Source organism: Lobosporangium transversale (assembly GCF_002105155.1).
Source record: "Lobosporangium transversale strain NRRL 3116 chromosome Unknown BCR41scaffold_4, whole genome shotgun sequence".
NCBI classification, from domain to species: Eukaryota; Fungi; Mortierellomycota; class Mortierellomycetes; order Mortierellales; family Mortierellaceae; genus Lobosporangium; species Lobosporangium transversale.
In genome coordinates, this window is record NW_019028982.1 from 1,138,889 (window position 1) to 1,160,239 (window position 21,351).

The 21,351-nt window shown below is 39.7% G+C and overlaps 9 protein-coding genes across 9 annotated transcripts; 5 read left to right on the top strand and 4 right to left on the bottom strand.

The window, feature by feature from the left end:
- Positions 1-36: 36 nt before the first annotated feature.
- Positions 37-2,222, bottom strand: BCR41DRAFT_419252 (carotenoid oxygenase). The gene is made up of 4 exons (XM_022029732.1): positions 2,022-2,222; positions 1,833-1,903; positions 813-1,681; positions 37-715 (listed from the first exon to the last, which is right to left on the bottom strand). Exons 1-4 carry the CDS (start codon positions 2,174-2,176, stop codon positions 128-130), a joined length of 1,683 nt encoding a protein of 560 aa, XP_021885220.1. The 5' UTR covers positions 2,177-2,222; the 3' UTR covers positions 37-127.
- Positions 2,223-3,700: 1,478 nt separating this feature from the next.
- Positions 3,701-5,574, top strand: BCR41DRAFT_419253 (hypothetical protein). The gene is made up of 4 exons (XM_022029733.1): positions 3,701-3,877; positions 3,981-4,044; positions 4,150-5,159; positions 5,267-5,574. Exons 1-4 carry the CDS (start codon positions 3,734-3,736, stop codon positions 5,387-5,389), a joined length of 1,341 nt encoding a protein of 446 aa, XP_021885221.1. The 5' UTR covers positions 3,701-3,733; the 3' UTR covers positions 5,390-5,574.
- A 1,004-nt stretch (positions 5,575-6,578) lies between these two features.
- On the top strand, positions 6,579-7,378 carry BCR41DRAFT_411913 (hypothetical protein; the record flags this gene model as incomplete). The annotated part of the gene is made up of 3 exons (XM_022029461.1): positions 6,579-6,791; positions 6,907-6,999; positions 7,124-7,378. Exons 1-3 carry the CDS (start codon positions 6,687-6,689, stop codon positions 7,376-7,378), a joined length of 453 nt encoding a protein of 150 aa, XP_021885222.1. The 5' UTR covers positions 6,579-6,686.
- Positions 7,379-7,784: 406 nt separating this feature from the next.
- On the top strand, positions 7,785-8,249 carry BCR41DRAFT_290810 (RAM signaling pathway; the record flags this gene model as incomplete). The annotated part of the gene is made up of 1 exon (XM_022020348.1): positions 7,785-8,249. A coding segment is annotated over one exon (465 nt), but the record flags the coding sequence as incomplete, so codon positions are not given.
- A 2,458-nt stretch (positions 8,250-10,707) lies between these two features.
- BCR41DRAFT_332158 (Arv1 protein) lies at positions 10,708-12,549 on the top strand. Its single transcript, XM_022021839.1, has 7 exons — positions 10,708-10,884; positions 11,003-11,140; positions 11,359-11,404; positions 11,531-11,638; positions 11,783-11,855; positions 11,995-12,143; positions 12,320-12,549. Exons 1-7 carry the CDS (start codon positions 10,801-10,803, stop codon positions 12,448-12,450), a joined length of 729 nt encoding a protein of 242 aa, XP_021885224.1. The 5' UTR covers positions 10,708-10,800; the 3' UTR covers positions 12,451-12,549.
- A 461-nt stretch (positions 12,550-13,010) lies between these two features.
- Positions 13,011-15,159, bottom strand: BCR41DRAFT_346881 (yeats family-domain-containing protein). The gene is made up of 8 exons (XM_022022977.1): positions 15,031-15,159; positions 14,808-14,834; positions 14,486-14,654; positions 14,209-14,363; positions 13,794-14,027; positions 13,513-13,633; positions 13,338-13,390; positions 13,011-13,226 (listed from the first exon to the last, which is right to left on the bottom strand). The coding sequence occupies exons 1-8, from the start codon at positions 15,037-15,039 to the stop codon at positions 13,194-13,196; spliced, it is 801 nt and encodes a 266-aa protein (XP_021885225.1). The 5' UTR covers positions 15,040-15,159; the 3' UTR covers positions 13,011-13,193.
- Positions 15,160-15,629: 470 nt separating this feature from the next.
- BCR41DRAFT_346885 (hypothetical protein) lies at positions 15,630-16,771 on the bottom strand. Its single transcript, XM_022022978.1, has 4 exons — positions 16,515-16,771; positions 16,328-16,389; positions 16,207-16,244; positions 15,630-16,076 (listed from the first exon to the last, which is right to left on the bottom strand). The coding sequence occupies exons 1-4, from the start codon at positions 16,603-16,605 to the stop codon at positions 15,704-15,706; spliced, it is 564 nt and encodes a 187-aa protein (XP_021885226.1). The 5' UTR covers positions 16,606-16,771; the 3' UTR covers positions 15,630-15,703.
- A 389-nt stretch (positions 16,772-17,160) lies between these two features.
- BCR41DRAFT_332159 (autophagy protein 5) lies at positions 17,161-18,926 on the top strand. Its single transcript, XM_022021840.1, has 6 exons — positions 17,161-17,404; positions 17,531-17,664; positions 17,931-18,114; positions 18,204-18,291; positions 18,389-18,529; positions 18,643-18,926. Exons 1-6 carry the CDS (start codon positions 17,225-17,227, stop codon positions 18,834-18,836), a joined length of 921 nt encoding a protein of 306 aa, XP_021885227.1. The 5' UTR covers positions 17,161-17,224; the 3' UTR covers positions 18,837-18,926.
- Positions 18,927-19,210: 284 nt separating this feature from the next.
- Positions 19,211-20,744, bottom strand: BCR41DRAFT_367824 (hypothetical protein; the record flags this gene model as incomplete). The annotated part of the gene is made up of 6 exons (XM_022026338.1): positions 19,211-19,474; positions 19,559-19,679; positions 19,783-20,010; positions 20,144-20,277; positions 20,378-20,427; positions 20,540-20,744. The coding sequence occupies 6 exons, from the start codon at positions 20,742-20,744 to the stop codon at positions 19,211-19,213; spliced, it is 1,002 nt and encodes a 333-aa protein (XP_021885228.1).
- Between the last annotated feature and the right edge of the window lie 607 nt (positions 20,745-21,351).

The following is a 21,351-nucleotide window of genomic DNA, read 5'->3' on the forward strand; positions in this document are numbered from 1 at the left end:
AAAACAATATAAAAGAAGACTATACAGCTCTACAATGACAACACAATGTACCAAACTCCATTCTCATATCCCTCGATGCATCTTTGGAAGAGGGGTTTCTCTTTTTTTTTATAGACATTTAAACCATTTAAACACTTGGTACGAATACTCCGTGGAAGTTGTGTGGTGGGATCTTGCCTGCTGGCATCTCTGCCCTTGCAATCTCTTCCATGGTCTGAGCATTAAGGACCAACATGAATCCCGAGCGGCGGCCACCGTCCAAGACAATCGATAATAGCACACCATCATCTTCCTCTGTAGCATTTGGGGTAGGCACAAAGACGGGCTCCGAGGGCGTACACTTGTCTTCCATCCAGAACTTGGCAGCATTAGTTTGGTCACCATTCTTGATCTTGTCTAGATCTACTTTGATGAGGCGATCATAGATTAGGGTCCGGTTCAAGCCTGAGCGGTTGACACCATACGTATAGCGATAGTTGCGGAGATATCGGCTGGGATTGATAGAGGGTAATTCAAAGTTGATGGCTTCGTCCAGTTCAAAGTCTATAAGCGCAGGAACGGGTGTTGGCTGCTCACGAGGTGAAGCTGCAGAGAGTGACGCTTGCTTGGTCACATCTTTGAGACGGTAGCGACGCAACTTGGCCTGCTGTGTGGGCTTGCCATGGGTCTCATTACGGAGGTTTTCAATGTAGTAATCGCCAATAACAGTATGATCCTTATTGATTGTGAAAGAAAAGAAAAAGAATAAAGACGGAGAAGTAAGTAATAGGAACTGGAGAAACCGGCTATTTTTTTTTTTTTTTTTTTTTTACCTTGTATGCAGCAATATCGAGGACAATGTCATCCCCATCATCAAATCCATTGATACTATGGAAGGCGTAAAAAGGATCACATTCAAATGTGGCCACATGTCGTCCCCGAAGGCGATCCACAACATAAAAGGAAGACTTGAGAGTGGGGTCATGAGCCTTGAAGGATTCCCAGGCATTACCATACCATAGAACGCTCATTCCCCATGCGGCGAAATCACACTGCCAATGTGCTACAACAACATAACGCTTGGTCATACAGAAGCTGTGTAGGTATGAAGGGCGAGGTGATTTAATTTCAGCTAGGATATCCAAATCAGGTTCGTGGGCCCTTCCTTTCATAGACTCTCGGATCTGGACGACTTTGTAGACAGAGGTTGGGCCAAAAGTTAACAAGACTGTATAATGCTCGTTCGTATCGGGGTCCACGCATGGATGAGCTGGCGCCAAATTGCTGGCTTTGAGTGAATCATCGATGTCTCCGTAGGTGAATAGGCGGATGGGCTCTAATGTGACTGGATCAAGTTCCTGCAAGACATTACCATCCGTGTTCATGACGAAGTTACGGACATTTGAGTCGGTTTTGCCGTCATTGCTTTTGTGCCTCTTGGCTGGATCTTCTTTGAAGCCCGGGAAATTGATTGTAGGGATAACGGCGACGTTAGTGTCGGTGCCTGAGATTGGAGCTCCACCCAGGGTTGCAGTCTTGAATGTTGTGAAAAACTTTTGAAAGATGGTCTTGCAAGGATCACGTTGACAGAAGGTTACACCTGTCACTCTCTCGGCTTTTTTATATCGCTCTCGAAGATCATCCGAAGTGTTACGGGATCTATACGAGACTCGGCCACCTTTCTGAATCTCATATCTATGAACTGCAATGCAGACAAGCAAAAAATATTAATTTCAAAACCATCCTCCAAATAGACATGTATTTGGATTAGGACCTTTTGTCGAGAAATTTATTCTGCACATCGTTCAATGATCCGTGTAGATCCAAACACAGTTTGTCACAAAAAAGCTTACTTTGAGCAAGCCCATCAAACCAGTGCTGAATTTTGACATCTTTTCCAGACTCCGACTTAAGATCGTAAGAACTGGTTTTTTTTTTTTTTTTTTTTTTTGCAAAAGAGTATATTTATCAGCAATTCTGAATCTCTCTTTTACGTTTTGCGAAAGGCATCTCATTTGAATGATAAAATTATTTAAAATTACCCAGGTCCGGACCGATACAATGCACCCTCAAGCCAAGGTGGGATGGTTCCTTTGACGGTCAAGGAGACTGGTTCAAGGACTTCGGGAGCATTATCGTAGCCCATAGAATATGGCCAAGGATTTCCAGGTAATGCGGTTTTTTCGGATGTAGACATTTTGAAGAGGATAACGGCGTGTGAAATAAACGGTGTGAGAATAATTACAATAAAAAAAAAAAAAAAGGAAAGATGGAAAAAGATGGTAAGGAAAGGAAAAAGGAAAACGGAGAAAAGGGAGAGGAAGAGAGTCGAATGCAAAAGGAAGGAAGGAGAGCAATGGTAAGTGGAATAAGGGTTGTCTAATGAGTTGTTTCTATAAACATGTTCTGTGTACAGTGTATAAATATAAATGCGTGTATAATGTTTTTTTGCGCGTCTTTAACATCTTTAACAAAAGTGATTTGAGTAACCACACAAGCTGAGTAAACAAACAACAATGAACAAAGCTTGTCTTCAGTAAGCCAGAATGCATAAGGTTTACAAACTAGGGGAGATGCTCTGTTTTTTTCCTCCTTGTCTCCTCGGTATTTTCCTCAGCCAATGGGGAGGCACAGGACTTCGGCTCCGGCGGATGCTAAAAAAAAAAGGCAATAATACGCATCGACTTGATGATTTGCTAATACATTGTCTGATATGGTTGAACACTAGATTGGGTTACTTAATAGTTGTCTATAGGCTAATTGAGTTTACGATACAAGTAGCAATCGGAAAATATGTAAAAAAAAAAAAAAAAAAAAAGGGTAAATGTCACCAAAAGTCGCAAGCATTTCATCCGTATCATTCCTTTGGCATGACACCCTATTGAGGAATCATGCTCATAAGCGCCTCTCTCTTTTGCCTTTGTCTCAAGAGAAAAAGAGAGTTGGCGCATAAGAATGCACTCATGATGAGTTGAAGACTGTGTCCTTTTGATCCTCCTATTGTCTTTCTTTTCATCTTTCTTTGGACGTGCGCATGTTTGTGTAAAGATCCGTCCTTTCTTTTCTTTCTTTCTTACTTTTTGAACACATGTTGTGTGATACTGTCAGCTTGATTGCATGAAGAAAGTTTTCCCCCATGCGAGATGGCGTGTGGAAAAATAAAAAAATAAATAAAGTCAATACACATGCATGCATTATATATATATATATATATAAATATGTTTTCAATAGCATAACTCAATTTGCATCCCAAAGATCTGTTAAAAAAAAAAAAAAAAAAAAAAAAAATTCACCACTACCACCATGTAAAGATTGAAGCATTCTTTAAGGAGGTGTTCACACTCTACGTACCGTTAATCTTAATGAGATGGGTATGTGGTGTGTATGAGTGAAAGGGTACTGAATTGGTCAGGGGTCCATTAGTACGAAACGTAAAGAGGTCATGGCGAGGCTATTTGCTGTTTGTCGTGACTGGCTCACTATCTTTATCCCTCCAGTAACTCTATCTTGTTTCGTTACACTTCGCGCATGCATTGAACTTTTTTTTTTCTTGATTCAATATTACTTGTATATCTATACTGCACTACACAAAGATGGTGGGTATTCAAAACAAGTCAATCCAACTCTTCTCCTTCTCCTCGGACTTGTTTTAGTTGATCCCAGGATATATAAAGGCTTCTCCGTTTCTCACCTCTGCTTCCTTGTCTTTTCAATCGCTCTCCCTACTTTCTCCTTCTGCTTTTCTTTTCTCACCATGGAGACAGCACAGCTTCCTCACTTCAAGCATGTCAATTGGGATGATCCTGAGCAAGCCTATCGCATGTACATTGCTTATATCTCGCTGTTTTTCGACATTGCAGTGTTGGCATATCATTTCAGTACTCCGTACCATCCCAAGGTAAGTCATACCTCTGATTAATCCCAAACACTTTTTCGCGTATGAAACGACGTCTTTACTTACTGACGTTTCTTTTATTGGTCGATCTTCAAATCAAATCTAGTTCTATGTAAAGACAACGCGACGACGCATGTTACGCCTTCACATTGTCAGCGGATGTCTTGAAAGTAAGTACCTCTTGGGCTTTATTTATTTATTTTTTTTTGGTTGAATAAGAGCACTAAATCAATTCATGTTGGGACACTGTCAATTCTTACGTTCACTTGTTCTAGTTATGGCCTGTATTGCTGGATTCTATGCAGAAGACCCAACCATGTATTCATACGCGGCTGCTATCCTTTCTGTCATCTCACATGTACCTTCAACATTCTATCAGATCCCCACAGTCCTTGGCATCAAAGCCTTCTTGGTGCCATCTTTGTTCATGGTCACAGCCTTGCACGGATATTATGCTTTCAACTTGGCTCTGAATCCCACATCGTTCTATTACCTATTATCAACCTATTTGACTGTGCATATCTACGCTTGGTCCCGTGTCTTCTTCGCATTGTATTACCGCTTCAAGTTGTTTGAGAACCATCGCTTCTCTGCCTCTATGCTCACCAGTGGATTGTTGCTTGTGCCTTCTGTCATGGGTCTCTATGGTAACATGATGTTAGTCTGTGGTGTCCTCTTGACCGATATCGTACTTCGAATGACTACTAGCAGTGATTTTTGGGCTTCCTGGACCACCGAGCACCCACGCGAGTTTGCCTCAGCTCCTGAAAAGAAGGTAGTCCTCGAGGCCCTCATTGCAGCGGCTGAAGTCGCCAATGTAGTCGATAGCCTTTCCATTCAGGACACCAAGACTCGTTATGCTCAGATCTGCTCCAAGGTCATGTCTGCCAACGTCCGTAATGCTACCCCACGCTCCAAGGCCGAGACTGTCTTCCGTGCTATTGATGTTGATAAAAATAACGAGCTCAGCCTTCAAGAAGTCCGCGATTTCTTGTTGGCCTGCGGTATCTCCTCCCAAGCCCTGGAGTCCAGGCTGATGCTCGAGTCCTTGTTTGGGGACCGAAAGGTGGCTACATTGGACGACTTTTGCAGCTGGTTCACCAAATACTGGATTCACTCCAACAGCGTTTCAGTGCATCGCATGCCTAGTACCCCTCGTGGTCAGGCAAAGTTAGTCTTTGACATTTTGGACTCGGATGGTTCCGGATATCTTGATGTCCAAGAATTGGAGCACCTCTTGATCTCCTGGGGGTTGCCAGCTAACGAAGCTGCATCATACTTGGTTGTAAGTGACAATTCCTTTTTATATTTTAAAAGAATAACAAAAAGATCCTTTGTCTGAATCACTAAGACTGATTTTTTTTTTTTTTTTTTTAATATGGGAAATCTTAGGAACACGACAAGGACAGTTCCAATGGAATCGACTTTCAAGAGTTTTATGGACAAATGAGTACTATCTGGCGGTTCGCCATTCAGTCCTTCATCGATGAAGGCAAGATTATTGTTGAGAACTAGGGAAACATCTTTGTCTCCATCCCCATCACTCCACCTTTCCCAACCTCCTACATGTATAGAACTATCCATTGTCCAGACAGGAAAAGGGCGTTTTGGCCATTGAGCTTGGCTCCCATTGTTCATTTTCTATCATATATTTGTATCCATAATAAAATATACGCATTACAGTTCGTATCTTGTGAAACCATAAGACATCCAGATCAACGAACTTTAGACGTCTTAATTTTAGCACGTGACAGCCTTATACCTTCATTTGACAATCTTTTTTTAACATCCAATTGTGCTTATTCTTACATTCAAGACTCTTTTCTTTTCTCTTCTCTCTCTTTTTTTTTTTTAGCGTTTCTAAATTCGTACAGCTAACAATAAAATACACATTCAGTATTGCACCGTGGGCTCCTTGTCATGACACAGGGCGAAGATGGAGGTGTTAGCACAGGAGGAGGGGGAGAAGTAAGTGGTGGAGGAAATGGAGGTAGCATTAATACTACTGGCGGGGAAGGAGTATCACGCAGAGCAAGTGCCACCAGTAACAGCAATGGCAGCTTGATGAATCTCATTCGGGAACGCCAAAGTGCTGCTGGCAGCACTCAAATTCTGGACCTTTCATATTCTAATCTGGAAGCATTCCCATCAGAAATTGAATTCCTAAGAGATGTTCTTGAAAAGTATGTTCATTCTTTTTCTTATTCCTCTTATTCTCGTTCTCATCTTCACTCTCACTCTCACTCTCACCCTCACTTTAATAATGGGTTTCAACCAAGTTTTAATTTGTTGTTTGAATCCAAAGAACTGACAAACGAAATGTAGTTGTCGATTGTGAAAATGGGACATGGTGTACGCTGGAATGTTTCATGGTGTTCAGTGAGGTCATCATTGACATATACACCTCTGATATGGAGCATGAACAGGTGAAAGAGCAAGGAAACAAACAAACAAACAAGCATACAAAAACCATCAATAATGGAATCAGAATAGAGACCAATTCTTTCGCTGTTACGCTATGAGGAGACACGAGAACATTAGAGGCAAGACTGAAAGAAAGAGAAGTTGAGGTACAATCGCCCATCGGCACAGCCATTTCATATGCCTGGTTTGCTCCCAAGTTTAGACTTTATTTCTCTCAGTATCAGCCAGGGCCGAATATCTTATAGCTTTCCTCATCAAGTCTCCTCTGCAGTTTTAACTCTTATTATCAACGGATTCTAAGCGGATCGCTATTTAATCAACTTACAATGATCACTTCTTTGTCTCCTTAAAAAAATGCACACGTTGTGTCGACTGTACTAGGCTGACGATGAGCCATAATTCGATCAGGACACTACCCCTGCAGCTCAATATGTTCAAGAGTCTTCGCTACCTCAATATTCGTGCCAACTCCATCAGGATTTTTCCAGCAGTGGTAAGCTTTCAGGAGACATCAGAGGCATCAGGAGACTAAAAATGCAGTGTCGTTCAACCTATCGTCTTTGTACTAAATCTTGTAATATTCTAATTACACGATGTATTGGTACTAGCTCTGTCAGATGATGAGTCTTGAGATATTGGATATGAGCCGCAACAAGATTACGAGATTTCCAGACACGTTCGGAAATCTGATGAACCTTCGAGTAAGCAGGTGTATCGCTTTTTTTTTTTTTTTTTTTTTTTTTTTTTTAAAAAAAAAAAAGAAAAAAGATTGCATAGGTGCTCATTATTTATATATTGCTTGCTTGGTGCGTGACATAATCCTAGGTGCTGAGCATTTCCAAGAATCGAATTGAAACTATACCAACATATATTGGAGAAATGGAACAGCTACAGTATTTGAAAATAGAACAGAACCCTATTGTTTTCCCCCCGCCAGAGATCGTCGAACTTCCTGATCAGGACATGAAAGGATGGCTCAATCAACTCAAGTCATATCTCATTTCTTATAAGAGTGCGTGTAATATCTTATTTTTAGTTTATTTATTACTACACTTCACTTTAGTATACCTAGAAATCTAAATTTCTTCTATTATGTCTTTCATCTAAACTAGTGGGGCATGAAAATCAATCAAGTCGCATCCCAATTGAAGAAGCAACCATTGCTACAGTACGAGAGAATAAGGTCACTGTACAGCAACGTGGCAGTAGGTCAGCTTCCTTGGATAGTCTAGCAATACCACCGGCTCGACGCCAGAGCGCGAATGAGGCAGCTCTGCGACTTAGTCTTCCAAGCAGCGCTGGACAGCACATTCCCGCTCCTCCAACAGACACTCTTTCACATAGACATGTACGGACCAATAGCCAGCATGCAGCTCATGGGGAAGATCATTATCGTTTTATCAGTCATTCAAGAGGGGTCTCTGGAGACTCGACTAGCTCATTTAACAGTAATGCATCGAATGATTGTGAGAGATATAGCGAAATTTATTTTCAGAGGCTGGCGTCATATCCTCAACCATCTCAGCCGTTATCAAATGAGCGATTGCGCTTAGTCGAGGCTGCTCGAGGGATATTATTTGCTCTTTCACAAATTTACAAGGCTGTCAAGCAGGTTGTAGGGTGCTTCACAGATGAAAAATTCAGTTTAATGTTCACACGTCTCCTTCAAGGCGCCAGCAGTGCTATGGCACAACTTATCCAGTCACTTGACCGTTTCGATAGTATGGCTCAAGTCGATGTACCTGATCAGACTATTTGCGCGGAGGTCATGCGGTGTTGCGAGTCTAATGTGGTGGCGTTCAGGAGACTTGTACATATGATTCAGATACAGCTCCGAAATATTGGTATAATGGCGGATATTAGGCTGGTCAGAAACTTGGTTTTGGTGCTCCATGGCGCACTTACCGAAATCCGCGTAGCTTGGGACTCGCTGTTTCCCCTCCTACAAAACCCTGGTGAGCTCAACGGAGAAATTATCGAATCAAATTATCAGGTGGTTAAAGAGCAGAACACACAATTTCCACCTCACCAAATACCTCTGAGTAGTGGTCGTAACCAACTACAACAACAGCAGAACCATCAAGGCCAACGTCATTTCTCTAATAGTTTATCAGCAGTCCATCAGAATCACTCGTTTCAGGCCTCGCCAACTATACCCACTTCTTCAACATGGCTTCCTGTCCAAATCCCTCAGCGCAGTCAAAACATGTCGCGAGCTAGCAGCCACAACGGTCAATCGACCAATAACTTGCATCAAGAGGAAGAAGAAGATATTCAGTTTTTACAGACTGTTGAACACGCAATTGAGGCTGCTCGACGAGTAATCCAATGTTTGACAGAAACATGCATGACACGTGCTGATAACTTGGTGGTTAGTCCCCAGCAAAAGCCAACACGAAGAGCGCGGTCCGTCTCCGCATCACCTCCTAGAAGCGTTGGAAGCAGCGGAGATAGTAATAGTTCGAATGGCAAAGGCAGTTCGCAAGATCAGCAGGGCCAGGATTTACCTATGAGTCCATTACAACTTGCAGCAAACACAACCTCATCCAATTCTACATCTTCGGCACCAGCAGCAGGATCGTTAGCAAGCCAAAGTAACGCAGCCAATGGCAAGCCCGATACCAGTCTGATTAGATTACCGCTGTTTTCTGATTCGGATGCTGTTCCTTTTTCAAATAGTATGTGCATGACACTGCCAATAGACCAAAGTTCTTCTACTTCAAAAGAATTAGGAACATCATCGGGCATGCCAAATGGACAGGGTGAGGAAAGCAATGTAAGGAACGAGCGGCGAGCACGGTCACATTCCAAGGGCTCATCTAAAGCATCTGTCGATCCTGCCTTGCCCGCTATACCACAGGATGAGACCAGTGGAACTATTGCTCAGGCCTCGTCAACTTCAGTCCCTATTCCAATGCCACAATATCAGCCAATCATGACAGCCAGATCAGCCAGTGTTTCAGGCTTGCCTTCCAACACTAACTCATTGCTGTCATCAAGCAGCGGCACTAATATGATGGCGGCCTCATCATTGCCTTCACAGGGATTTGTTGGCGCTAGTTCGCCCTATTCGCATATGCCGCCTACACCTGGTATCTATCCCTCGACCTCGTCTTCACTTCTTTTCGGTACAGGAGGTGTTGTGAACTTGTCTACTTCTCATCCTTGGCGAGAGATGAAGGATTGTTTGCTACAAATGACAGAGATTATTAAGCGGCTTGATCTGGATCTTACAATGATTCGTACAGATGACCATTCTCAGTACAGCCATCAACAACATCACCATACGTATCAGCAACATGTACATCAAGGATCATTCCCACCTCATGCACAGCCATATCATCAAAACCAAGGACCTCATCCTTATCAGCAAATCCAGGGATCTGGTTATCAACACGGTTTTGTACATATAGGGTCCAACTCTGATGAAATCAATATCCTTCGCAGACGGTTCGGCATGGGCATTAGCGATTTTGTGACATCTGTGGTGGCGATATCTACACTGGTCCGACAGCTCTCGACCTCCAACAGCAATAGCGGCAGCAGTGTTAACTCTTCAAGGATAGTTGCAGTCACATCGACATCAGCATCAGCCTCATCTTCATCAAATATTGTCTCTACTTCCCCTTCATCCACCAGAATGAGATCCGGCTCTTCATCAGTCGATGGGGGTACAATTGGGGCGAACGCCAACATGTCAGTTTCTGCAGTTTCTGCAGTTCCTGCAGCCTCAGCCTTAGCTTCTGTGAACATGGGTGTCTCAGATGGGTCATCAACCGCTGTCCCTTTAGTTTCTTCTGCGAATGCCTCCACATCGTCCAATCTGATTTCTGCCTCCTCCTTCTCTGCATCTGGATCGAACATATTGACCTATCCAGATAAATCTGTACAACAGCAACAGCAACAGCAACAGAATTACCGTCACCCTTCGAGATACCCGCAGCAGACGTCAAATCAACAACAACAGCAACAACAGCAACAGCAGCAACAGCAGCAACAACAGCAGCCTGAAATCTTTTCACGACTTGTCATGACTAACGTTTCCAATTTGACAAAGATTACGAAAGAGCTCATAGTTCGAACGCCACGATCTTCATACCGTGAATACGTAGTTCCATCTTCCTCTGCTGGCGGAGGAGTGGTTGTGACAGGAACAGTGAACAGCAACAACAATGGTAGTTCTTATGGAGTTGCCTATATCCCTTCTGCACCGATCGTTACTACACGTAAAGGAAGTTTGATATAAAGATATTATTATTATTATAATTGGTATTTTTTTTGTCTGGCGATTGAATTTTAAATAAATGAAAGTGTCCCCAAAGTACTTTGAAATTTTGAAAGGCAGTCCTTAAGAAATGGACCATCCATTCTTTAGTTCATTCTGGTATGCATTCATTCATTCATTCGTTCATTCACACATCTTTTTGACATTGTTTCATTGTTTCATATAGGGGTTTTTAATATTCTTATTTTTATTTTTTGTTTATTAAGAAATATTTATAATGCCAATATGTGTTGAGTGTGGGGCAGCAGTGTCTTCACTGTATACAGAATACAGTAAAGGCAACATCCGACTTACATACTGCGTAAGGAGTATAAAGAAGAACTGTCACCTATATGACTATCAATGTATTTAATGTTATTCATTTCAATCTGATTCTTTATTATTTTTATTATTTTTTTTATTTATTATTTTTAAAAAAGGAGCATTGCAAGAAACTAGCGGATAAATATGTGGAGCATGACTTTGTAATCATTTTTGTCGACATGGTCCTGCACAAGAAGCCTGTATATCGACACTTGTTATTCAATCGGTTACCATATCGCGATCTGGGAATCGATGTAAGAAATAAAAAAAAAAAATGCAATTTTTTTTTATTTTTTTGCTTGCGGAGCAAATTCCACGAGATATCAAGTTCAGAAAAAAAAATAAAAATAAAAATAAAAAAGTAAAGAAAAGAAAAGAAAACTAACTAAAGGGCTTCTTTTATCATTATTATTTTTATTTCCATTTTCATTTTTCTGTGCGTATGTGTGGGGTTTGTATATCTTTTTAATAGCCAAATGTGTTCAAACTGGGAGTATTATTGATCTTATTCGATGTTTGTAAGTTACTAACAGTGAATCGGATATCCATTTTTTTTTTTTTTTTTTTTTTAAAAAAAAAAATGTCTCTTAAGAAGAAAGGAAGAAAGAAAAAAGGAATACTAACTCTTATATATATATATAAAGATATCAAGTGGTTTAGACTGGAGCAAGAAGCGGTTGTAGTAGATGCCGACTTTGCACAGCACGCTTTAGTGTTTCAATATCTATATATCTTATTCCTTTGTATCATAGGTAAAGGTGAAAATGTGAAAAAAGAAAAAAAAAACAAACAACAACAGCCAACGCATTTTCATTCAGAGTTCGAATGAGTGCATTTGGATATAATGCTTTGATGGGGGTTTGTTTAACAAAAATTATGTTGGTTACATTGTTTAGAGTTCCTTTCATTTCACTTTGGTGTACGCTTAATTGTCAGTCTATGCTATGGTGGACGTTATGCTATCCTCAAGTAAGCCAGCTAATCATACCTTCTCTCTTAGAGCATCAAAGTGCCTGTCATTCAAACATCCTTGATACATGTATGGAATGCATATTTATGTTGTTTTGTCTTATTTCCTTATCTTCTTCCTGCTATCACTATCCATTAGATACAACTACATCACTACAGCACTTATCATCTCGAGCTTTGGCAAGATGCTGTTAATCCTAATGGTCATTTGGGACTACACAGAATTGGAGCATTCTTGGCATCTAGTCAACTTTATCGTCTTTACATCGAACATCGAGGCTCTCTCAGGTATTGTTTATCAACTCCTTCATCTCTCGACTTTATCGATCTATCTATTTATCTATCTATCTATCTGTCTATCTATAACAAAAGAAAAAAAAAAAAAAAAAAAAAAAAGTCGCAAAAGCATTTAAAAGGATTTTATTTTTATTAATCCTTGTTATTTTTTAACCGATATAAACTAGTTTTCCTAGATACAGGGTACTTGCAGACAACACTAGTAATTGTCTTTGGGATCGCTTGCAGAATCTTGATGCAGATAGTCTTTACAAACATTACTGGCGATTCTGATCTCGTTGCCATAGCAAGCATGTAATCTCTAACTTTTTTATTTTATTATTATTATTATTATTATTATTATTATTTTTCGTCTTTACAGAATGTTGAATCATCTTTTATATTAAACTCATGACAGACAATGACATATTACGAAGAGCTGCTCTAACCCTTTATTCTTTTATGGAGAGTATGTATTTCCTGCCGTCTTTACACAAAAGTATCCCTTTTCTTTTTGTGATTCGATACTTGAAAATGATGTGAATATAAAGGATACTACCTTTTTTTTTTTTTTTTTTTTTTTTTTAAAAAAAAAAAAAGATTTATGCAATCGTACACAATAGGCAAGTCGTCTAAGCAAGGACTTGAGCCATCAAGCAACATGTATAATAGAAGCGAAAGCAACGCATGGAATGAAAATTACGTGGCAAAAAAAAAAGAACAAAAATTGTAAAATCGGAGATAAAAATGGAAAGGAAAGGAATAGCAAGGAAAGAAAATGGAAGGAAAGGTAGAGAAGGAAAGGTAGAGAAGGAAAGGGAATGGAGAAAGAAGTAGTGTAGCAAACATGAGGCTAAGATAGATAGTTAATTTGAACATGGCAAAAAAAAAAAAAAAATTAAAGAAATAGTTGTTCTAAGGATAAAGCTTGCAATAGCTCAAAGGTGTTGGATTAGGATGCTTAAGATGTTCTGATCCCCGGCTTTCCTTTCTTTCTTTCTTGTTTTTGTTATTGTAAAGGACAAGTTAAAGCTACCAAATGTTTTTTGTAATTTTAAAGCATTACTCGAGCTTTTTTTCGCAAAATTGCCAGAGCTAGCAAAGAATGCGGATCAAATAGTTTCGTTCGGTTATTCATTTACACTCATAGTCAATACGAATAGCAACCCTCTTAGTTCTCCCCCTTAATTACTGACTATACCATACCTCTGTCAATAGCTCGTTTCCAAGTGTCCGAAGATCAATATGAAATTCACCTGCTATTCGTCATAGTAAATGAGTCCAACATGGTTAGGCCCCATTGGATTCTGAAACAGAATCTTTGTTTCCCCTTGTATCCGTATCAAAATAATACCTCGACCCCCAGCTTTAATTCATTTACCTTCTCCATCTTCTTTGACATACATATCTGCAGTCTGGTTTGCTTTTATGATCTGAACAAGTTCAACCAAGTCCTCGGGTTGTAGCAGCTGAAAATTTTTCACCAGTTGATGCACATTAACCTAAAGAATCATAAGACAAATGGCCGAAAACAGCAACAGCAACAAATAATAATAATAATAATAAAAAGAAAAGAAAAGAAAAGAAAAAGCGAAACATTAGTCAACAACTGCAAGGAGTAAAGAACACTTATGCATGAGAACTCCTTTTCGTTCCTCTTACTTTTTCATTCCACTCATCTCCTGATCCAGCAACACTACTATCAGCTATGCTTTCGTCATCCGAACTCCGGTCATCCTTAATTCTCTTTGATTTCTCCTTCATAAGCACGTCTCTACGACGTTTCTGTGTCACACTTTCACCCACACTATCGTTGCTCGATTCCCGGTCAGAGACAGTGCTAGAAGGAAGGTTTAACAGCTTCAAAAAGCCTGCTTTTAAATCTGATTTAAATATCTAAGGAGCCAAGGGAATAAAATAAAATTAAAAAATAGAATGGCCATTAGTTAAAAACTTGATGAAATAGAAGATCTGGGATCAGAAAATAATTCTCTGATGGGTCGTCATTGCTATATATAAATTTCTTTTTATAAAAAAAAAAAAAAAAAAAAAAAAAAAAAAAAGACATTTTGCCTACTATTGTCTGTGGAACCTCATAATGTGGTGATTGAAAGTGGAGATCATGATCCAGCACGAATGGTGGCACTGACTTGTCAACAAAATGAAGCATAATCTTCATATCAAACTCGCCCCATCCTTTTTCCTGCAATGAGAACGGATACTCTGTCACCTCTATTCAAATTCATGAAGTAAATATTATCAAGAGTAATTGCTTTCTCCATTAATTAGAAAATGAGAATAATATAATAATAATATTATAGCAGCCAATAAAGCCATGACGAAAGTGGTCATACTTCTAACAGGCGGTTCGAAACTCTGATGGAGAATATATTCCACATGGTCAACATAAGGCATTTGTTCTTCCTCGCCGTTTGCATTCACACCGCACAGCGAAATCTTCCACTTGCGAATTGGGAACCCCATCTGTTTTTGGCCCTTGACAATATTTTGATCTGTAACAACCTAGGTAGAGTGAAGAAAGATAAGACCGGGGAATTTTTTTTTTTTTTTTTTTTTTTTTTTGAGCAGCGAAATGGTTTTTAGAAAGCCCTGCAAAAGCTTTATCCGATGGCATGCAGGCACGTGTGAAATATAGACTTGCGAATAGGGATATACCTTGATCTCCTTACGAATGCTCTTGTGCTGTACGATTAATAAATCATGTATCACAACAACAGAACAACAGGGAGTTAGTTAAAAGTAAAGATGCCTTGAAGAAAAGAAAAGAAAGGAAAAAAAAAAAAAAAAAAAAGAAATAAGAAAGCAAAAGAAAAAAGAAAGTTGCAGTTAACGTGCTATCTTTTTGGATATCAATCTTGTCTGTATTATTGACATTTACCTGTGGCATGTTTGGTGCTTGTTCTTATTGGTCAGGATTGAGTTGTGTATGTACAAGGAGGTGTGTGGCGCGTAATCCTCGACAGGTCAATGTTCCTGAAAAAGGGAGGAGGAGACTTAAAGAAAGTAGAACAAGTCGAGTTATTGAATGAAGAATGGTAGACAAAGGGTGTGTCACTAGTCTGGTTACAATGGGATGAACAAAAACAAGATTAGTTTGCAACGACAATGTTGCCAAAGAGAGCAGTCAAATGAGAGTGAATGTGTTTATAAACCACGCAGCGTGCACGGGCGATGAAAATAAGGAACAAGTTTTAATACTGAGGGGACGAGTTCTCAATTAAACTTTCTTCAACACACAGTAGAAAGTGGAAAGAAAGTAAAAAGCCAAGTAAAGTCAAGTTTTAGGAATAGAGAATGTGCGTTTAATCGAAAAAGGGAAGGGAGAAGTGTGATCGATACTGTCCAGCTGAGAATGGCTATTGGACGATGAGAAGAGAAAAAGAAAAGAGAGAAAGGAAAGAAAGGATAGAAAGGGGGACAAAGACAATCTTCTTTTTAAAGGGCCAATGAAGAAGCATCGAAATGTGACTGCATGCTCTCAGCTCTGGCTTGCTGTGGTTCATTTTTATTGGAATGTTTATTCATTTTGGGCGAAATATTTTGATCCATCACTATGCACTTTTCAGCTTGTATTGACTTTTCTCGAGTCGTAAAAAGTCCTCATCAGGGTCTCTCATGATCCACAAGCTTGCGAGGTCCACGGCCTGAAGTAACAACGGCATTGACCACCACATCAACTCAAACGAAAACTCTGTCGATCCCATCATCAGCACTAGAGGCACAGATGACACAAAAGTCCAACCTACCACAACAGTGCGACTGATATTGCACATGTCCCAGATAATGAATATACCAATGAAAAATGAGATCAATGAAAAAATAGTGGCAAATCCTGGAGAAATGGACTGGTCAGCATTGTCCGGCAATGGAAGCCCAGACATAGATTTGTTCCTTGACCATGCATATGCAGTAAACCCGAGATGTCTATTATCAAATTAAAAAAAAAAAAAAAAAAAAAAAAAAAGTCGACAACAAAATAGAAACAGATTGTCATTTAAGCTCTCCTTTCTCCATTAGTGAAGAAAAGCCTACAAATCATGCCGTGATCCCTTACATAAAGATCTCCATGATTGAAAATAAGAGCAAGACAAACTAGAGCGGACAAATGACGTTGTGAGTTTGCTCGTCCACCTGTGGACACAAGTTCAACAGTTGATAGATTGACAGAAACTTGCCTTGAATGCATCATTGGCTTTCTCGTTTGATTTCCTTAGCGACTCAATGAGCTGCTCTTGTTCTAACAAAGAAAATTGTCAGGCGGTAATAAAAAGCGGTAACATGAAGAAAATAATAATGTCCACAGTAATACAGGCAGATCGGATCCGGTACTGTGTTCATTAGCCAAGATGGTTATAGACTTACCATCCTCAGCCATGAACTGTGATTCATCCGACAATGGTTGACCACGAAAGAGAGCCTTTGTGTTGTTGCTTCGGTGTTTTAACTGATCCATATTCAGATAGAGCAAAAGCGATTGGAGGAATTAAGTAAAGCCTAAGGTGAATGCTAGAATGCAATGAAGGCGATGACAGAGAAGGAATGCGATGAATGTGAAGAAGCAGAATGAAAGAGGAAGAAAGAAGGAATAACGAAGTGGAGGAGGAGCGGAGGGAGAAGAGAAGGAGGAAGAGTAAGAGTCAGTCAATCATCACACGTTAAACTTTTTTTTATATTGAAATGTCACGCGTAATGGCATGGGGGCGTTGAATGTAATTTACTGTGGCTAGACCCCGTGTAAGTAAATACTTCACTCTTTGCATTCTAACTTCGCCATTGTTCTCTACCCATTGCCCATTACACCAACCCTAACCACAGAACCCACGGAACTTGTTAGTTCGCTTCCATCCTCATTCCTTTGCTTTATTTTATTTTTATTTTTATTTTTATTTTTTTTTTTTACTCCTTGGCTTTCCTTCTTTTTGTCCAACACGCGTTCCTGTCTACACCTTCTTTTTCTTTTTCTTTTTTTTTAGTTAATAGACAAAGGATATCTACAGCTTGCTTTTTTTTTTTTTTGAATCACATCTCGCTCCAACAAAACCTGCTCATTTTTCTACTCAGGACTTGACTTGATGCCTCCTCAACCAGACAAAGGAAAAACACCAGCTACTGCATCGTCCTCTACATCAGCAACACAAGCTCCATATAATCCCATTGCAAGGGTCATCTGGGATGGATCCATACCCATCCAATTTTCTTGGGACAAGGCTGAGGCCGCAGCAGTAGGGTCCAATGCTGTCGAATCATTCTTTGTATGTTCCTCGGATTGCAGCTAAGCAGAGGATTCGACCAAACAGCTTGAAACTTGTCAATGAAGTATCAGTCAACTCAAAACTTTCGTAACTGACTATCAATATATATTTTTCTATTTTTTTTAGTATGAAGCACCAAGATGTTCCTATTTTTCACTCCTCACCACCCATGTCAGAAAGCATTTTGTGGATATGGCATTACATTTTATTGGGGATGATGCTGAAGTCTGGTACGACTACGAAGGCATTCCATTGAAGTGGTAAGAAAGCTACATCGAAATCATTAACTTTTTTTTTACGCCGTCTTTTTTTTTTTATTTTATTTTTTTTATGGCTCTTCGCCTTTTCAGAAGCAGATGTTTTTTTTTTGTATCATGGCCTGAGCCACGCTCTCAAGCGACAAAACAATCTTTTTAAGCTTTTTTTTATTTTTTATTTTTTATTATTTTTTTTTTCATGTTCACGCTTAATTTATTTTATCGGGACCGGTTCGGTTATTATTTTCTTGGATCATTTTAAATGATAGGCATTATCCAATTGGACTTTTGTACGACATTCATGGACTTCAGGCATCTGGAGGCAATGCTACAAAAGGATCATTGTTGCCATGGAAGATCACAGTGCATTTTCAGAACTTTCCTGCAGATAAATTAATCAAGAGCCAGGCTATTGACAGCTGTCAGGATTACTTTATGTCCATGATCAAGGAAGTATGTGATGACTGCTATAATACGCAAGACTTATAGTATAAGCTGTCTATTAAACTTTTTTTTTTTTCTTCTTTCTTTTTTAACTGTAGGCCGATTATCTACGTAATGGATCCACCAAAAAAGTCATGAATATGTCAAAATCGGATCAAACGCAGCTGTGGGATGGATTGTGGTCAAGTAAGGGTGAATAGGATGTCTATGATTCATACACGGATGTCAAGGAACCTTTACTAATGCCTGTTTAACAATGTTATCGTGCCTTATGTTACAATAGACAACTATGATCGGTTTTGGGGTATGAATCATAAACTTGTGATGAACGATGGTGTAATGCCCAGGAATCTTCCTATTAGGATATACTTGCCAGAAAACTGTCCCGTTATTCAGGAACCAATCTCGCCTGTAGATGAAAACAGTAATGAGCATCCAAAAAAAAAAAAAAAAAAAAAAAAAGCACCCATGAAAGAAACGACCAGAGTCCAAAACGTAAAAGTATGAATGTTAATGTTACATTACTATCTACACTAGATCAACCAAAGTCACTGCGAAGGATCCTTTATCAATCATTGCCAGATCTTTTTCCTTTGGTGGAAACAGGACCGCCAGTAGCGACGGCAATGATTCACGGTATCACCCCTAGTTTAGAGACGAGCGCACTCTGGGCAGCACAAAATATGTCATACCCCGACAACTTTCTGCACCTGGTTATTATTATCAAATAAGAAAATACACACTTTGCGTATTTGTTATGAAATGGAGAGACGCTATCGTCTTCATTAAATAATAAAAATCGCGCTTTAATAAGCCTCAGGTCGCTTATAGTTCGCTTCATTTTTATTTTTATTTTTTTTATTTTATTTTTTTTAACGTAATAACAACCGAACAAACAACGTGCAAAAGGCATTGTTGGAAGCTTTAGTTTGATAAGCTTGAACCTTGAATGATTTGGTTTTAACAAGCAAACTCAAATTCCATTAGACAACTAAATTTGTCGTAGTACAAAGATGAATCTCTTGCTTTAAATCCTTGTTAGGATACACAGATACACTCTATTGAATTGTATCTTGTACTACCTTAGGCAAAGCTCGTATGATTACTACAAAATCAGCTCCAAGTCCTCATCTTCCTCGTCTGTAACCGAAAGTAGCCTTGATTCATCATCAACCTCGTAGTCAGGCGCCTTCTCTCCAACAGTAAAGATGCTTGATCCCATACCAGGCCGTGCATTTAATTCCTTAACGCGTTCACAGAGCGCATCAAACTCTGAACGATCTCTGCAGTAGAATGCCAAAAGCATGGATGGGTCAATTGCACTGATGTCAATCTTGCGGATTGTCTCACAATGGTATGTTGCAAAATCCTAGAAGCACATGCTATAAATAAGTACATTCGTTCAAGTCGTGGTATTCGGAAACAAAACTAGATATCCATCTTTCTTAAATACCTCCGCGGTGTATGCACTCAGATCTTTGGTTTCCACGATGTTTCGTGAATGATGAGGATCAAGATAGAACAAATCATCTCCTTGATACCCAACAAAATAATAGGACGACGATGGTCGACCGCTATAATCAAATATCAAGAGAAAAAAAAAAGACTTTAGAAATGTATGTTGAACATATGGATGCATGATCAATGGGCTATCGCATTAAAACCATTGTTCTTTACCCTGCAATACCGAGAGACTGTGGAAATTCAAAGGTTGCCTTGATAGCATCTTTGTAAATGGCGTTGAGTTTATCAATACCCAACCGTATAGTGACCAAAATCAAGAGATGGCCAAAGCTCGCTGTTTTCTTTTTTGTGGCTATTTCTTCAACCTGGTCTTTATAAATGACACCGTCCGTAGTGACATACACACTGAGTCCGCTCTGTGGAAAGTTGTGAACAAGGGCTCTAAGAAGGTAGCAGTACAGTAAAGGTGATGTCAGCAATATGAAAATACTACTATCGATCACATTTCTTTTCCCAATTTCTTTTTTTTTTTTTTTTTTTTTTAAAAAAAAAAAAAAAAAAAAAAAAAGCTTACTGCGTGACTTGACTCGTTGTGGATGGACCAAACCATTCTCCAATGTTTTTACCAAGCTGTTTCCCTAAAAGTGCTATACGGTGCACTGAAAAAGGAGATTTTGCGTTCATATCATCCAAGAACCACGACAATATCTTAACAAGGAAGGAGAGTTAGTATTAGAGGCAGAAGAAATAACATTTATAACTGGTCGACTAGATGGACGAGCTTGGCATAAGACCAGACGCTGCCTACCTTAACGTAGATGTCCCACATGGGGTCACCTGGAACAGGACGATTCCAGCCTAAGTTTGTATTTTTTTTATTTTTATTTTTATTTTTATTTTTTTTTTTAGTAACAATGATATATGAATATATGAAATACATGAACATAAAAAAAAGAATAGATGAACTTACCTCGACCCATAAACTGAACTGCTAAAGCATTTGCCAACAATCCTTGTCCTGATCGGAGCATACATCCCCATCCAACATCTGTAGTAAAAGTACTTGGTCTGATAGGGGCGTAATTATGTCGATAAGTGCACCAGATCAATCCTGAAGTAAAGTCTCTTTGAAAATCTGCCCATTGAGTTGGTGAAGGAGGATAGAGCTTGCCCATCAAATAGATAGGGCTATTATTGTTATTTGATGATGGAGGCGCACATGTTGACGAGCGATTGGCCACAGGATCGTTGGGTTCATGAACTATTTGTGTTGCCTCATTTTCTAATGTCTGTGCTTTTATAGGTATCGCCTTCTGGTTTGAGCCTCGCTCATATGCATCAAGCGATGCCCTATTCGATGAAGGTGAGTCGACTTCTCCAAGAGTGTTTGGCTCCTTGCTTGCAATAGTTGATCCCAAAGTATAAGAGTTCGTACGCAAGGCTTTGGCAGGTCGTGCTTGGCCTGGGTGATGAGTCAAAGACTGAGTTCCAGAGAGAGGCCGCGACGAGTCCTGTGTCACATTAGTCGATGTTGACGTTGATGGTACTGCAGGTGTTGTAGGAGTAGGAAACCAGGCATTCCATATGTTCACTACATTTTTTTTCAAATCCTGAGCCATGTCCGCAGCACGCTCGCTGTTAGCTTGTGTCAAACCCAAGTTTGATGCCATTGCTGGCAGTCCTACACCTGAGAGATTGACACTGAAGCGCGACCCAATTTTGGACGACGGTGCCTGCTCTTCCGTTTGTGACATTTTGTGTGGAGTTTCTAGTTGTAATGGT